Source organism: Symsagittifera roscoffensis, chromosome 8 (assembly GCF_963678635.1).
Source record: "Symsagittifera roscoffensis chromosome 8, txSymRosc1.1, whole genome shotgun sequence".
NCBI lineage: Eukaryota > Metazoa > Xenacoelomorpha > Acoela > Convolutidae > Symsagittifera > Symsagittifera roscoffensis.
This window is the reverse complement of record NC_087069.1, coordinates 15,945,406-15,963,317: the sequence shown is the minus strand read 5'-3', so window position 1 is coordinate 15,963,317 and position 17,912 is coordinate 15,945,406. Positions and strand designations below refer to the sequence as shown.

Below are 17,912 nucleotides of genomic sequence, written 5' to 3'. Positions count from 1 at the left end.
CTAGGGGTAGTGTTATTTTATTTGGTGTATTATTATATACGTGTAGTGAAATAATATCTGAATTAATATCCTTTTCGTATCTTATTGATGATATGGTTATTTTAAAAAAATTGTGAATTGGTCTGAATTCAAAATCTGACATAAAGAGTTGTTGTTTATTTTGATTTGTGTTATACTGGTGAACTTGTTTTATGGAGAATTTATAGACAGTTCCTGATAGTGGTTTCAGGTGTCTTCGTTCTTGATTATAAATTGGGTAGAATTTGGAGAAAAATGGTGGTTGTTTGTTTAATCTTTGGAAAAATGTTAAAGCGGTGTTTTTTATGTTTGTGTATTTGTCTTTTATGTGTAACTTACTATTTAATACATTTATGGTTGGTATATACTTAGTAATAAATGGTATGCCTATGATATTGTGCTTAATATCGGTGATATGAAATGTTTTTTTGAATGGTTTGTTTAGAGTTTTATTTTGTTCCATTGTTCTTGTGGGAACAAAGAATAATTGGATTTTTCCATAGTTCGTTAACATTGATCCTTGTGTTGTTGCTAACTTGCTAGATGTTTCTAAAGGTTTTAAATTTGGGTGTAATAATTTGATTTCATTCCATGTAGGAATATTGATGATATTTGATTCTGCGCCTGAATCGATTAAAAAATCAATTTCAAGATCTGATGGTTGAAATTCTTTGTTTTTTGGGCTTTCTAAGAGAAATGGGATTGTCCAAATTTTTTCTCGTGGCTGTTCTTTTTGGATGTTCTGATATATGTGATTTGTAGTTAGGTTTTTTGCTTTGTCTTTGTCAGATGAATTTTCCGTTTGAATTCTGTGTAATTCCTGAGTGGTTTGTGTACTATTTTTATTCGGTCCTAAATAATAATTATTAAGGAGTTCTAATTGATTTTCAAATATGTGTGGACTAAAAGGTTCTTCATATGTGATTGATTCATAGTCATTATCAACAGTTATCCTGTTAATTAAGATATTATTATCTGTATCGCTTTCACTGTCTGTTGATTCGCAATTAATGTGATTTACTTTTAATTCAATATTTTCTGTGTTATCTATACCTGGGGGGTCTTGAGTTATTTCTTCGTTTGTTTGTACTTGGTTAATTTGTCTTTGGTGTTTTGGTGTATTGCTTCTATGTCTGTGCTGAGAATTGTGATAACTATTATTATTCCTATGAGGTGATTGGGAGTAAGTTCTATATCGATTATTGTAACTGGAATTTCGATTTTGTGAATTATTTCTCGATCTATTGTGTTGATTGTTATTTGATCTATGATAATTTGATCTGTTGTATGAATTATTGCGTGATCTATTAGTTGGATAGTTATTACGGTTATTGGAATAGCTTCTATTTCTGTTGTTTGAACAGTTTCTGTTCCTATTATTTGAATAGTTTCTATTTCTATTATAAGATGAATTTCGTGACTGATGGTTTGAATAATGTCTATTTCTATTTGACTGGGAACTGGATGCTGAAACAAATTGTGTTGAGTTTGAATTTGATCGTGGATAATTGTTTCTACTATTTGATCGACTATATCTTTTTTGTGGAAAGTTTCGTGAATTACTTCGTTCGGGTGATCTGCCTCTATAACTTGAGTTATACGGTGATTGATTTCGAGAATAGTTTTGATTGCTTGGAAGTGGGTTTTCAGAACTATTGTTACTGTAAACATTTTTGTTTGGTAGGTTTTGATCTTTTTTCATATATTGATAAAATGATTTGTTTGGTTCTTTGTGTTTTTGAGGTTTATTTTGGTTGTCTTGCTGTTTTTGTCTACATTCAGAGATACTGTGTCCGTATCGTCGACAATAATTACACCATTTCTTAGAAGATGGTTTGCCTTTCCAGTTTGGGTTCTTTTCATAGTTGTTTAAAAATTCGGTGATTTTTTCAGATAGGTCTACATCTGATTTTTGTATATTGTTAATGTGTGTAGTTTTTGTTTCAATGTGATTAACATATTATAATTTCAAGTTTTCGGTTTCTTCGAGTTTCATTGTTATCTCTGCTTGCTCTAATTTATCGACTAGTTTTCTGAAATCTAGATCCGGTTCTCGAATTGAGGAAGGATGAGATGCTCTTTTCTTTATTGCAATTTTTCTTAATTGTTGTGTTAAGGTCATCATCAAGATTTCTGTCATTTTTGTGTTTTTATAATCGTGTGTATTAAGTGAATAAGCTTTTCGAACTAGTGTTTCGATTCTGACTGCTAGTTGTTTTATTGTTTCATTTGGTAATCTTCGAATTTCATTACATGAAACTCTTTGATGTTGTTTGTTTCTTTCAGAATCAAACATTTTTGAGAATTCCTGTGTGAATCTTTTCCAATCTGATTTTATGTCTATAGGTAGTACTGAAAACCATTTTTGTGCTGCGCCATCTAGTGTTGTTTGTATCAACGCTGTGAGGCGATGTATCCAAGTTTGATGGAGTGGTGTATTTATTGGTTCAGGTCCTATATTTAAAATCAGATTTGCTGTGACTGCGTTTAAGTAGTCTTCTACTGAGTATTCAGGGTCTGTTCCTGTAAATACCATTGAGTGGTTTATTTGATGTTATTGATGATCCTCCCATAAGATATGGGTTCATCGTCATTTGTAATGACTCTGCGGCGTTTGGTATTTGTGAAAAATTTGTCAATTGATTTTTTGTGATTTCATGTTGTTGTAGATAATATGGTAATGGGATTTCATTTTGCATTTGATTTGGTTGATATGAATGCATAGTCATTGGATTTTGTGTTTGCATTGGTTGAAAAAATTGTGTATTGCATGAATTTGGCATTTGTGGTTGTTGATGCTGAGTATCTAGCGGGTTTTCAGGAAAAATTCTTTTATATTGAGTATGTTGTGGTTTTCGTGTTCGATACTCTTGTAAGTATGGTACAAAAATATCTGGTAAATGATCATCATCGGATGATACATAATCCGTATGGTGAGATTTTTGTTGCCGATTTTTATTTTGTTGAAAAAATGGGTAATTTTCACTATAATCCTGTGTAGGATGCTGAGTAGGTTGAAAATTTACTGAATTGTTTATTGTCGTTGGTCTATCCCAATTGTTGGAATATACATGATTATTATTAGGTTTTCGTGGGGAGTAGTTTGTTCTTGGTGGATGTGTGTAATTATAATTGTGTTCTGCAAAATTATTTCTTGTGAATGTCCTTCTTGGTTTTGGTGGTCTTGTCAATAGTCTATATGTTTGGTAATCCATATGTGAAAATTTAGGGGCTAAAGTGGCTGAAGGATTTACAGTTGATTGTAATGTTATTTGTGGTGATGTCACTTTATTATTTTTGGTGTTGTGAAATTTGGATGTATTGGTGAAATACTTTGTTGCGTAGTTGTTATTGTCGTGTGAACAATTTCTTCATTTATTAACTGTGATGGTGTTTGAATATCTTGTTGTGTAAGATTTCGAGTTCCATTGAGGTCTTCATTATGAATAACCGTTGAATTTAAACTATTATTTTGTGTATCAGGCAAAAATGTATTATAATTTAAAGGTGTGGCGTCAATTGTTAATGGTATAATATTTAAATAATTTCGGTGAAAAGATATTGTATCTATCGCTTGACTTGAAATAGCATTTAGGAAGTGTATAAATAATGGATGAGACCAAATGGGGGTCCCAAACATAATCTGATTGTTCATGAATGACTGTGTCGTCAGTGTTACTTTGAGGTCTAAAATTTTTTCTTGCTTCGTGTATTAAATCTATATTATTTCCGAAATAATCAATTATAAACCATGCTAATATTTTTTGTAGGTCGTGTTTGGAATTTTGTGAAACGTCATTGTTTGAAAAACTTTCACGGATTGCGTATAAAATGTAGAAAATGTAGTGATTTCGTTTCTAACCTTGGTGTGTCTAGATGACTGAATTGGCGATGTACTTTGGGTTTCTGTTGTTTCTAATATATTTAAATTTGTGTATATTAAGGCAAAAGCTTCATTTGTGAATATTGAGTTTGCTCTCTGTGATTTGTGATACTGTATATTTTTAATATACTCTGTGAATACTTTTGAAAATTCGAGATCAAGATCATCTGTTTGAACAACGTATTTCTTGTTTTCTGGTGTACAGAATCCTATAGTGTAGATACCGTATTGTTGTGTTATTTTTGCGATATCTTTTATATAGTGATCTATTAGTTGTCTTCTTATTCTTACATCTGGAAATTCTGTTTTACATGGACTGATTCCTGGTTCAATTAGGTTTATGAGTAAATTTTTACAGAATTTTATTTGTCCGCTATCAGTATCTGAGTCTATAACAAAAGGGAATGCTTGTTCGTGATCTATGCTTTCTTCACTTTGAGTGTGGCTGCTCATTGTTACGTTTGATGACTGTTAATAGATAATTGTTAATGTGTCTGATTGGTTGACTCCAATTGTATAGATGTACTGATTTATGCTTGTGTTTCTTTTTTATTCTATTTTTTCCTTTTTTCGATGAAATTGTGGTCAGAAATCTGAATTGGATAAGATTGATTTATTGAATCTTCTACTTTGTATAGTGCGTCGAGACTACTGACTTCTGAGTCGGAAAATGCGTTTCGGTGTTTTGAAAATCTTTTTCGTGTTATCTCTCTTTGTTTTCTTTGAATTGTTCTTTTTAGTGATTGCCGTTTTGTGGTTTTGTGTGAATGTATTCAATTTTTTGTGTATGCGGGGTTATAACAAGATCATATTTTTGATTTTCAAATTGACAATTGTGTATGACGATTGTTTGTTTATTTCCTAGATTTTTTAATGACATAAGGTTTAGGATGATGGGTGCAAAGTTGTTTGTAAGTGTTTCAATTTCCTAGACTTTTAGTCCTTACGATTTTTTGATTAGCCTAACCTGGGTCTTTTTATTCAGGGTTGGAGAGAAAAGTATATCGATTCCGGAGAATGATTTTTACTTTCTCGTGGCTAATATAAGCTAAGGTGTTAACTTACTTAATCTTACTTAGGGGTAGTGATTGTGTTCAAGGGTTGGAGAATAGTAAATCGATCCACAAGGTTCAGGTATAATTAGAACGCAAGTAGTTCGTTAGGTACTATTTTAAACTTACTAAGTCTAAGTTTATCCTGGGTCGTATAAGAGGAGGGGTCAAGTGAAGGATGAATAACCGAAGTTCTTCACTGTTTAGCCTAATTTAAATGGTTAGTATTTGAAAAATTTCTATTAGTCCTAGGTCTTTTTGGAAGGTTTGAGAGTGAATCGACGTTTGAGGTCGTTAGACACTTGATAGGTGGGTGGGGGAGAACAAAATTGTTCTTTTGATCAAAGGATTAGCCTTGATGGTCAGAATTAAAATTTAGGATAGAAATTTAAATTAGATCCAAGGATAAGCCTTGATGATCTGGTTTAAGATTAAAAGTTTTTAGATTTAGAAAGTATAAAGTTTAAAAATTTTGAAATAACAATTTGTGACTTTTAGTTTTGATGAAATTAGTTTATTTATGATTGCTGTTATGTATAGGTGATGAAGCTGGAACAACAGGATAATTAATGCTTACTAACGATTTATTGTCATGCTACTAATTTTTGTTTTTATTTTGAATAAATTATTTTAAAATATGTTTTATATAGTACTGCAGTTGAAGAAACGATTAGTGATGATTTTATCAATCATTATTGAACATTAATAATTTATTTAGCGCCTGGTAAATGTATTGAAGATTTTTCTTCAAGAACTTTTTGTTTGCGAATGAAAATCTAAATTCATTGCCGGTATAATTCTAAATATAAAAGTTTGTTGTGGCTTTTGCCGTACGACCATGAAACTATTCGGTAAGTTTCTTCGTAGTCGTATGTCGTCTCTTGTCCGAGGTCTGATTCCAATACGTCGTTGTTCTAGTATTGTTCGGAAGAGTGGTTTTGATCTATTGAGTCGTAGAGACCATTCAATTAAATTATTATCGTATAACATTTTGAAAATGTTTTTGTCTATTTTCTAATCTATTTTTTTTTCTAAACTAATTTGTTTTTAAGGTCTTGTTCGAGACTTATGGTCGCACCAGATGAGTTAGGTATGGAGGTCTAGCTCATAGGGTAATTTCGGATAGGGTACACCGTCTGCTCGTCACGCTATCTTATTTTCGGCCGGATAGATTAGTGCAACTTCTTAGTCTAATACCGATCCTAATCTTACTCTTATTACTACTAGTCTCAGGGTGTTTAACTAGTCTCTGCTAGGCTCAATAGATCTAGAGTATACTGGTATTGTTACGGCTGCTGAAGTACTCGGAAAGAGTCAACTATTTTCTAAGTTAAATTCAAATCTCTCTGGTGCTGAAATTACAAGTAATTTCAGCACTTACAAATAAGTGGGTAGTTAGTTAGATGGATTGTGATTGGTTAATATTAAATACTTTACAGTGATTAAATGTCTAAGTTATAAATAATAAAATGTAGTTTGGATTAGGTTCCAGTCTTTCTCAACCTTGTAAAGTCGCTCGTTGCGCCATGAAGTTGATGTTTATGCGAGGGAGGATTAAAAAGAGCCACTTTTAATTTAGGTTTCAATAATGTAGAAACTAAAAACAAATACTAACCATCAAGTCATTTTTCGCCTTTTCTGCTTTTCTCAGACATACTGACTTCAAAACATCAATTTTCTCCGTAACTTTTTTAGCGAAAAAGTTCCTCATACCATTGATGATAATGGTTTGTACAATTTGAGCTGCTATCTGGTCTGCATTCTCAGTCATTTGTTTTAGCTTCTCGGTTTGTTCGTCATCGTAAATTTTTTGATCTTCAGAAATCTCGCTAATTAACCCATCTGCAACCTTCGAAGTCTCGCTGTTGAACTCTTCCACAGCCTTCGAAAGAGTTTCCATTTCCGACTCGTAGTTTTCACTACGATGCTGGTTATAAGTGTTTTCAAGGCGACTTCTACTTAGTTTCTCTTCCGCATGCTTTAGTTTTGTGACTAGCAATGTTTGATGATTTCTCAGTCTAGATGACCATCCTTTCTTTTTCATGTACATTTTGTACACTTTCAACAGTATAGCTAGACGGTGGTCTTTAACAAACGCATCAAACTGTACCAGTTGATTCCGAATAAAGTTAAGTCGTGAAGAAACTTCCTCCTTATGAACTATGAGGATCCTTTCCCTTATGAGCTCTGCTGCATCTGTTATATTTGACTTAATTTGTGTCTTTTGAAACGACTCTCGGCTTTCGATCCAATTTTTCCACCACTTCTCTTCTTGGTTGCTCTTATCGAGAACGATTTCCATCTCAGAAGAAGTTGTTTTCAGATTTGCGAGTATTTCAGCCTCATGTTTTTCAAACACGTGTGCAACACATTGTTGCAAACTCTGACTGTGTGCATGCAAATGTTTGGTCAATTGGTTGAGAGTTTGAGTAGTAAACTCAACAATCCAAAGCTCTTCGGAAGGAATCTCAGGAGTAGAACTAAGCGCATTTGAAAAATCTTGCCTTTTGGCTTTGAAGAATTGATCAAATTTATCCTGCAATTTGCTTGTTACGGTCGCCCTCATTTTGTCATTTTTTTCCAAGAAATCGCAAGAACTTCTATCAGAAAGCTTTTTGTGAAAATCGAAGGTTTCGTTTGAAATTTCAGAGATTTGCTCATTTTCAAATTCGCATAAAATTCCAAAACCGGCCTCAGCATTTTCGAGCCAAACAAAGCGCCATTGATTTGCCTTGCATCTAACTCTATAATAAAAATCTTGCATTTCTTTCGTTTCCCTTTCAAGAAATTTGTGCAATTCATATTTGACCCAACTTTGTTTGTTCCTGTTTAAGAAGCTTTCCTCTGAATACACAAACCGATTTAACCGGTCATTAAATAAATTCTGTTTGGTTGTATCTGAAAAATTCTCCACTGAATAGCGCCAAAACATGTCATCAATCTTCTCCATGAAGTTATTTTGCTCTAACGGATCGTGGATGAGGGGCAGGTTTAAGTTGCAAACCTTTATCAAATGCAGGTGAGCATCGCTTTGAGGATAAAAATTACTGTTCAACATCTCCAGTCTATCTATGGTTTGTTCCTTACTCTCTTCGGCAGTTGTTTCAGTGAATAAATTTCGGTGATATGACGAATTGCGCCTTGGTCCCAGAAATAATTTTTCACGACATTCCGAATTGTGCGAATTGTAAGGATTGTAAGAGAATTGTAAGAATTGTAATTGCTTTGGTTCAAAGTAAGGATCAAACAAATATCTCTTGCTGTGTACATATTCATCAAAACTCCGAATGAGTGATGATGATATGGAATCAAGGCGGTCGTTCAGAAGGTTAAGCAGCATATTTCGTTTCTTCTGTTCGATTAGTTTCAGTTTGTCATCTACGTTTTGTTCGAACTCTTTTGGCAAATCAGAAAGGCAAATTTTTGTGAAACCTTCTGAGGTAAAACTGTTTGTACAGATAAACGACCGAATTCGTGCCACCAAATCTTCGAAGTATTTTAAGTCTTCCTTTTGCTTCTTTTCTTTAGACTCACGTTGTCTCAGTTCCATTCGATGAAGGAAAGTACCAGAATGTTCGAGCTGTTTTTTATTGAAAAATGAAGGAAAGTGGGTAGCAGCTTGAAGAGACCGAATTATGTCAAAATGACCAACTGATTTATCCTTTGCGCCAAAACCAACAGCTAGAACTTTGTCACTCTCAGAGAGATCGTTTTCAACGATGTTCTTGAGGATTTCTGCAATTTTCTTGAGATAATGTTTGTTTTTATTTCTCATATGCCTTTCGTTTTCTTTTTCTTCATCTTCCATTGACTTGTATACATCTTTCATTGTGTTTGAGAAGTCAGCAACAAGACAAAACATCAATGGTTGTCTGTCGGTCATTTTTGAGGTAAATAGCGCGCACGCGCACACACTTGTAAGTGTCGCTAAAACACGCACAATTTTTTTATAACAGTTCAAACAGAATAATCGGGCTAAATTGATTAACTTCGAAAACAGATAGAAAAATGTGATTTGGTTTTTGAAAAAAAAAAATTGGTAACCCAACACTGAATCAGCGATATGATTCCGTTTGTGAAATTACAGTGCTGAAAAAAATGAATCATCAAAAATAACAAAATGGTTACCTAATAGATTATCTCTTGAATATTTTTCTTTAACTGAATTTTTTTTTCGCTGAGGCTCAGATTATCGTATAAGAATCAGTTCATGATTTCAGTTTTTTACTATATATGTCCGACAGCATTGCTCCGACTTTCGAAGAAAGTGCAAAAAATTGTTGCATGAAGTGCTTCTGGATACGGTCAGTTTTTGACTTTTTAGATGGTACAAACAGGCGTTATTGGTTATAAGTTTTTAATTAGGCGCACCATCTGAAACATATTCTTTGCCAATGCTCAAAGTTCGCCAAATTTTTTCAAGTGCAGTCATTTTTTGTGATGAAATGGGTTTGAAAACTGCTCGTTTGACTAATTTGCGATAATTATCGCGCCATATATTGCCTTCCCGTATCCAACAAAATCTCAGAACTAGATACAAAACAACGTTGTAACGAAACCATGCAGATTACCATTCGTTATAGCAGTTGTTACTTTGCCCTAAGCTGCTACAGTTGAAAGCGAGTAGCAGGCCATGTGTCTTCAAGATTTTTGTTGCTAGTGGCTAAGACTTTAGTCCAGCTGTTAGGAGATTGGTGGTTCAAACCTCATCGTGTGTTTTTTTGTCTAGAAACAGTCTAGTTTCGCTTAGATTGAAATCGTTGCTAACTGTTTTGAGGCAAAACATTTGACATTCAATTAATACTTGTGTTTCTACAAGTTAACACATTTAACATAGCGTGTAGGGTGATAAAAGAAGAGAACCTCTTCAAAACATTTTGAGCTGAGAACAACAATAACTTTTGAATGAGATATAAAGGCTTCCATCAAAATCAGCGGCTCTTCTACACTTTACTCACTTTTGTGTTTGATTTTTGAAAAACTACTTTAACCTTGGCAAAAAGCAGTGAAACTTGTCATGGTGATTAACTTGACTATTGTAAACAGATTTGTTCTTCCTACCTCCACCCTAAACTTAAGCGTTTACCCATATAATTACACGGAAAACAACAACAAAAAGAAAACTTGGAAACTCGAGAAAAAAAAACCAATCCGAGCTCAAGTATTCCCTTGCATTCTTTGAAAGTATGAAGCGTAAAAAATGAGCCAACTTCAAATTGCTAAGATAAGGAACAAAGTGAATGTCAAATTATTGCAAAAAAAATAAATTCAAACAGTAATTGAAAAAGGATTTATGCTGAAAATGGTTACAGAAAAAAAGTGAAAGCAAATGTGATGCGTAGAAAAATACACTGTCAGTATTTCTGAATACAAAGACATTTTTATGAGCAATTAGTTCTGAGGATTCTCAAAGCTATTTGATAAAATGCTAAGATTTTGTACTTGATACTAATAGATCAAAAAGGGTTTACCTGCGAACACCGAATAGATGAAAATATCACAAAGTTGGCTGTCAAAAGAGGTCAAAGCCCAGTCAGCTGTTGAATTTTGCGGTTTTCTTGAGAAAAAACTAAATACTTTGTAAATTCACAAATGGTTTCAGAAGATGAAAGTTAAAAGCAGAGAAAAGACATAATTAAAGCACGCGCGGACCAAAAAAGCAAAGACACGTGTGTTTCTGCAGTAACTGATTTTTAATGATTGCTTTGTTTACGTACCTTCACGATAAAACCAACTTCTCTGCTCTGTTTTTTCTTGCATCATTGATAAATTTTAAATCATATAACTCTCACAAAGTATTGCTATGAAGCCATAACAAAAATGAACAGAGTTTTTGAAAAGCAGAATAATACAGAAGTTGAATTTTAAGTGCTTTTCATATTTTTTCAACTTTAAAGCTCGCCAAATCTTCAAATGTGCTTACATAGATAAGCGTTCTATTTCGATAAAAACAAAGTTATCGAAAAATTTTATGCGTGTTTTTTATGTATTTCCATAGTACATACTGCATACTGCAATTATAATCACGTTTCTACTGAACTTAACGAACAAGCATTAGAAAAAATTCAAATTAAAACGGAGACCTAAAAGAAGTTTTCAATCGTTTTCATCGCACAAGTTTTTATTGAATCATAAACGCAGAAAAATGGCTCTCTTAGAAAACGCTCAAAAAGAGTTGTCGATGATTTTTCACAACTTGGTTTCCCATATCTACGTTTACTTCTGTGGTCCCTTTTCCAGCAGAAAGAGTGTTAAAATAAAAGTTGTCAACTAACAAAACAGCAAACACAATCAATGGCTCAAAAATAATTGAAAATTTAAGGTAACAGGACAGGACAAAGTGCTTGCCAAAAAGTTCAACTCTACGTCTATGAACTTAGGTCTTTGAAAAATCGAAGCTAGTTTTAAGGGCCTAAAATCATATCTGTTTGGTGTCGAGGCATGTTCGAGGCTCAGCTACTTTTGTGGATTCTTGACGATTGGTATTCAACGCTTTCTACTTCGAGCCCTGGTCCATTAAAAAATGTAATCAATGGGCCTGGTTTTTCAAGTGTTCATCTTTTAAATAATAGTCAATGAAAAAAAAAATATTTTCGTCGGTTTTTATAATAATTCAAGTTTTTGTTTTTTCTAAAAAATTTAACGAGTGCAATATATTGCCTCCTAATTATATTATTTTTTCTAAAAGGCAAGAAGCTGTATGTTTGTGTGGAAACTTTTGATTCTCGATCAATCTAAAATCTTTTTCGAAATTTCAGCTAGTGTTATGAACGAAAGCACATACGTATGATTAATTTGGTAGGCATCATAATACTAAAAATTTTCAGATTATAATTGATTGAAAAATGATGATCGAAAGGGCTGGTTGTCTCAGTTATAAGGCAGGTAAAAAAAGGTTTCGAGACAAAAGTTTAAGTTCATTTTAGCGCATTTTCATTACTAATACCGATTTCATTAGAATATCGGTGTCGTTATTTTTAAGTTTGAAGCTAAATTCACTTCAAAAGAAGATGTGTTTGTAAAATTTAAAGACAGAGCAACCTAATCAACTTCCCTAATTTATTTATCAAGCTTATTTAACATTGGGAAATGATAGTAACAGATTAGATAACTATGACAAAATGTGCATTTTGTGAATCATGAGCCGATTCCGCAACAATGACGCTATTATTTTTCTTCGGTTCATTCGTTTTCTTTGATCGTTCAGACATAAATTTAACATGTTTAAAAACTTGTGTCTGGATTCCAGAGACCTACAAAAACAAAGATTTACCTATCAAAAGCACAGTTTAGTTTCAAATAGTATTTTCGGTGAGGTTGAAAAGCGTGCTTAAGGGGTTAAAGGCAATCAACTACGTGGTGTTAAGATTTTTTTTTTGAAAAAGCGCTGAATAATTGTGCTTGTCTGATTGCAAAAGCTACACTAAATTATCCAATCAAAACGGAAGAAACTTGAACTCCAGAAAAAAAGTTTTCGATACTGCAAATTTCAGGCCGAAATTTTGAGCTACAAAAATTTTTTTTTGTCATTTCATTTCTTTTTTCTTGTCTTTCATTGCTCACAAACAAATCGAAGCGATCTTTTTAGATAGTCCAAAAAAGCCTAAGAATGACAAAATTGCCAAAAAATTGCTTGCGCAAAACGTTTTAACTTGCAAAAAGTGAAACGATTAGGTGAAAAAATGGCCAAAAACTTGCACGTTGTAATTCTACACAACGTAGTCGTCGTTTTGAATTTTTCGTGTAAAGTCAGCAATATTGGAAAAAAGGCTATTGAAATATTAAATTTTCATCGTTTTGTTCAAATAACTATAATTGACAATGAAAACACTTCATAAAAAAAGTGTAGAAAGGCCATCAAAAAACTGATTGTCTGCTGAAACATTTTTTTTGAGATTTCTACGTGACACTGAAACTAGACTTCCAACAGTTTTTTAGTAATAACATTTGAGTCAAACAGACAGAATAAACACGGTGACAAAGTTTTTTTCTATGACACTGTGAAAATGTAAAAGGTCACCTATAATAAAAAGAATGTAAAAACTTGTGTGGAACACTCTTCTAAGTAAATTACTACCATATTATTTTACTTACAAAGTCTTTCCAGCATAATTACTGTAAAGATTTAGTTTCTTATTTTTTCACAAAATTGGTACAAAATGTATAGTTAGAGTTTCTACTTTTCTCAACTAGCAACCAACATTTTGCACTTATATTTGTTATAATAACAATCTTTTATTATAAGTATAGTTTTTTTTCTGATAACGGTGTGTCACCTAATTAATGAAATTTCTCAACAAAAAATATTTTTTCTTGTTGTGAAAACAGTTAAGAACACCCGGTTCTCAGAAAAAACCTATACATAAGAACCTAATTCTTACATAATTTTCACAAATGACTTGTCACCGCAGAAAAAAGAATTTCGAATATAATACTTAATCTATGGATATCTAATACGACTGAAATTTTGTCCAGATGAAAGTTAGGCAGAAAAACTTATCTTAACATGCAATTATTTTCTCACGATGCGGGTAGATGAGGTAAAAACTTCAAAAGTTCTCTAGAAAAGTAATTGTTTCAATTTCCAGAAAACTTCAAATTTTCAAATGATTTTGGATCTGTCAGAGCTGTAATCTGAAATTATTTATCAGACTCAAACTAATCAAAATGCTAGATGTTTCATTGGGTAATTTTTTGATTAACGATAGTTTGAAGAAACAAGAATGTAATGCATAATGCATATCGCAGCCAGTATTATAAACAATATAAACGTGCAAAATTAGCTGTTTCTTCAGCTAAGTTTTGTCAATTTTGGGTCAAATAGGACACATACTAAAAACAGTTAACGCACTACAAATTCATATAACAGTCTCCCCAGGTTGTTAAAAAACGATAACGAACCCACCATGTCTTTGGTGTGAGCTTTTTTGTAGTTATATGAAATCTAAAAACACTTGTATTTTTTTGGTAAATCAGCTTCTCGATCTTAGCTTAATATAAATGCGAGCTGACTGCACCTACTAAAAACAATTCAATAAAAAAGGACCTACTATTTCTGACTTATAAGACAGATGAAAATGCTTTCTTTTTTGAAATTTTAGCGAGAACTTATTTAGCGTTTGTTACATGTGGATGGTTGAAAGCAAAAATGCAACAAAAGTTTTTAGGACTGCAGTATACACTTCTCCTTCCTGACTTGTACAAGTCATACTCGAATTTCGTCTACAATTTTTTAAAAAGCAGCTTTTTTTAGAGACTCGAATGAAAAATAAGAAGAATAAAAAACAAGCATGAAAAAAACTCAAACTTTTAGAATTTTTCTTAAGGAATTCGAAATTAAAATGGAGGAACAGAAGAAGAAGAATCATTTTCTGAAATTCTCTGCGCGCAATCATACAGCCTTGGCAAAAATATAATCGCAAAAAAGCAACTCTGTGAGAGCAGCTGTGACCATATTAATTGATGCTAAAAATAAATCTGAAACTCGCTGGTCGTGCCCTTTCTTATTCAGTTCAAAAGACAACTTGAGTATGTTTACAATTTGTTAAGACCTCTTACCAGTTTATATCGTCCCTAAAGCCTACGTGATACCAAATGAATTTATTAGAGTATAGGAGGGTGTGCACCCAACTGAGCTCTAGCAGCAGTGACCGGAGAACAAATCCAAGCAAGGCCTTCAAAATCAGTCAAATTAATCTTACACCAAAATAGAGTGCTTAGAACACTCAGAAAATTAGGGCCAGGCCCTTACTAGCCATTCAAAAAATGACAAAAAAGAACACAAAATAAATGAACCAAAACAAAAGTTTAACGATGGTGCCTTTACTTAAAACATAGTAAAACCAATATTATGGGGTAATATTTGAAAATTTGAGTAGCCAATTTATCAAATGATAAGGAAGCAAACATATCTGGTGATACAAATTAAAAACACTTGAGCCTCAAAAACTTATTTTACTTTTCATTAGAAAACGCAATATTTTACGTTCAATAATTTACTTTTTTATAAGAAAACATAACTGAAAGTGTCAAACTGAAAAACATTTACCCACATTTTTTTTGGAATGCATTCGAGCAAAAGATTACCGAGAAAAAACTTTTTTTGCAAAAAACGAAAACACAGTGGGAATTGTTTTAGTGAAATGAACACGGTTCGAACGCTGTCGTCATTTCGTTTGAAAAACCTTAAGAGAATAAGTTTTTTGACGCTGATGTGTCATTCAAAAGGGACATTTTCTGAGAAATGAAAGTGCAGCCATAAGCAAAGTTCCATAATTCAATTTGCCTCTCGTTTGAAGTATTTTTTGATATTTGTATTTGTTCTCACTAATCTTGTTGTATTAGTAATATCTGCAAGAAAGAAAACTTAGCAGCTGCTGCAATTGTTAAGCAGGTTTTCGACATTATTAGGAACAACAGCAAACCCTGATTTGAGATTTGAGAAAAGCGCACTCAATTCTGTGAACACCGCCTAAGCAGCGGAGCGGGGAACACCGCGTCATCAAAGCTTTAAAGAATAAGAAACCCGCATCAAAAAAAAAATTGCCGACAAAATTAACGTTACAGCTATTTGTACGCGGAACCACCGAAACTTTTGTAAGTGTAATCCGCTTACTTTTTGGAACCTGTTTAAAGATTTATCTCCGGATTCCAGGAACATAAAGACACAAAACTGTGCGCCTATCCACTGCACAGTTCGGCCACGTAATGAATCAAGGCCTCAATGGTTTTTAAAAAAAACTCACATTTTTGGGTGTATTTGAACTTGGCAGTTTTCAGGTCCCGGGGCTAACATATGAAGAGTGACGTGCACTGGTAACAGTAAAAAAGTTAATAGGAAAAATATGAAGGGAAACAATAGATAACAAGACAACCAAGTGTTTGAAAATTAAATTTGGTTTCAATAATATCAACGTCTGTTTTTCCCAAGAAATGCTCCAATGGAAATGTTTGCTTTCTCTGACTAATTTTTATCGATAAACGTTTTCATTTGATTAATTTGGTTTGTTATAGAGATTGACTATAAATTGATTATTATACCTAAAATTCCGGAGCGGGCATAACTTTTAAGAGGTTTGAACTAAAATTTTCAATTTATTAAAAACTGACTCAGCGCTATTGAATTTTCATTGGGCCATTTATCTTAGGTTAGAAATTTGAGTTAAGCTAACGCTCCAAGTTTTTGTCTTGATTGAAACAATATTTGGTTATAAATATGCATTTTTTTCCAAATAAAAAAAAAGATTTTGGTCCAATGGGTAGAAAAAGCATTAAGATGAGTAATTAGAAGCAGGTAGTTTCACTTTCAGCTATCATAAAGTTAGAGGTCCAGTACAGACTGCGTATATTTTTTATCACGTTGGTACTTCGCATGAGCTCAATTTTTTCAGTTGAGCACAGTATCTGATCAATTTTAGTCTACATAGAAACTGTAGATCTGCAAAAAGCTACAATAAAATTACATTGCATGCTGAAAAATTGCCGATTGAGTTTGAGCTATTAAATGTACAAAATATCATTAAATCAACTGTCGACAGAACAGAAAGAGATTGTAAGCTTCGAGGTTCACATGACTAGTTTTACCAAATCTGAAACTACAAAAGCTACACATTGAAGTCGCTGTTTTTATATTTTTGATAAAATTGAAAAACAAATGGTGTTTTCATATTAGTTTTGCTCTGAACACACGAGCGCATGAAGATACCAGACTTAGCTTCAAGCATGTCCTTCAAAATTAAATTATCGAAGCATTTATGAATATATAACTGTTCCTTCTGTCGTAACAAAAGTAACATAATGTTTGTGCTACTTCGGGGTGGGTTTTTTTCCTCAGACAAGTTTCGACTTTTAACTAGCAAAATTTGACTGAATTTTTTTATAACATTTCAAAGATATGGTTGCCCTGCACTTAAAATTGAAAACAAAATTAACCTGTGATCATTTTTTGTAGTGGGGCTTAAAGATTGCCTTTTTGGCCAATTTGAGCCAAGGAACAACCGATGTACTTCTCTCTAGTAGCAGTAGTTTAGGTACCTAAACTCCTTGTTGAGCAGGATGCGGATTCGAGCAGGAGCAAAGTATTTTTGTGTTTACTATACGATCGACCCGCTGCTTCAAAAATTTACTATCATAGTCATTTTTAGCTATAAATGTTCATTCAGATTTGTAACGCAGAATCGTATTTGCCTGTATCCGGTACACGCATGAGCCCATATAGGCCTTCGGTTCAATTTGGGCAAAAAACAATCTAGCCAACATATATTTCTTTCACAATCGGATTTGAATCTTGTAGGTTATCAAATTACACTGTTATATATGAGCTGATAATGTGCATGACAATGAATTTTAATCCATCCGGGCTAATCGTTCTCTTTCCCTACAAATTTCACCAAATACTTAAAAACTTTTAATAACCTCAGCATCTTGAAGTCTTTCTACACAGTTTTTGAGCATGCCTGTTTTGGAATTTCTGTGTTGGGTGAAAATTTTTTCATCGTCTTCTTGGTTATGAAACATCAATTTGTAATCAATCGAGCATGATCAAATTTGAAAAATTACTTTATTCGAACGTACTTACTAACTTTAGCTCTCTCTCTCTCTCTCTCTCTCTCTCTCTCTCTCTTTCAACCGTATCGTTCTTCCCCTCCCCCACCTGAAACGGTTGCCCAATCAGAAAAAAAAATGTACTTTTTCACTTTCGTACTTTCGCAAGTGGATACTATGAACAATCTCAGAAAAAGAGAGGCAAATCTTAAAGTTCACGATAGTTTTACTTTTTCTGAGGCCCATCCATCTTCTGAGTGTTTTATGTTTTTAATTGCAAGAAAATGAGACAGATCATAATTTTTTTGGTTTAACTTTCTGTGGTACAATTTTTTAGTGTTTTATATAAATAACCGCCGGAAAATGCGTCAGATCATGATTTTTACTGTGGTTTAAAATTCTGAGGTACAATTTAT

At 33.0% G+C, this 17,912-nt stretch overlaps 1 protein-coding gene across 1 annotated transcript in view; it reads right to left on the bottom strand.

Annotated features, from left to right (window-relative positions):
* Positions 1-7,519, bottom strand: part of LOC134853488 (uncharacterized) — a 142,630-nt gene extending 135,111 nt beyond the window's left edge. The window contains exon 1 of the mRNA XM_063869488.1: positions 6,569-7,519. Coding sequence (XP_063725558.1) covers positions 6,569-7,519 — 951 coding nt within the window. The remainder of the gene's footprint in view (positions 1-6,568) is intronic.
* Positions 7,520-17,912: the final 10,393 nt, after the last annotated feature.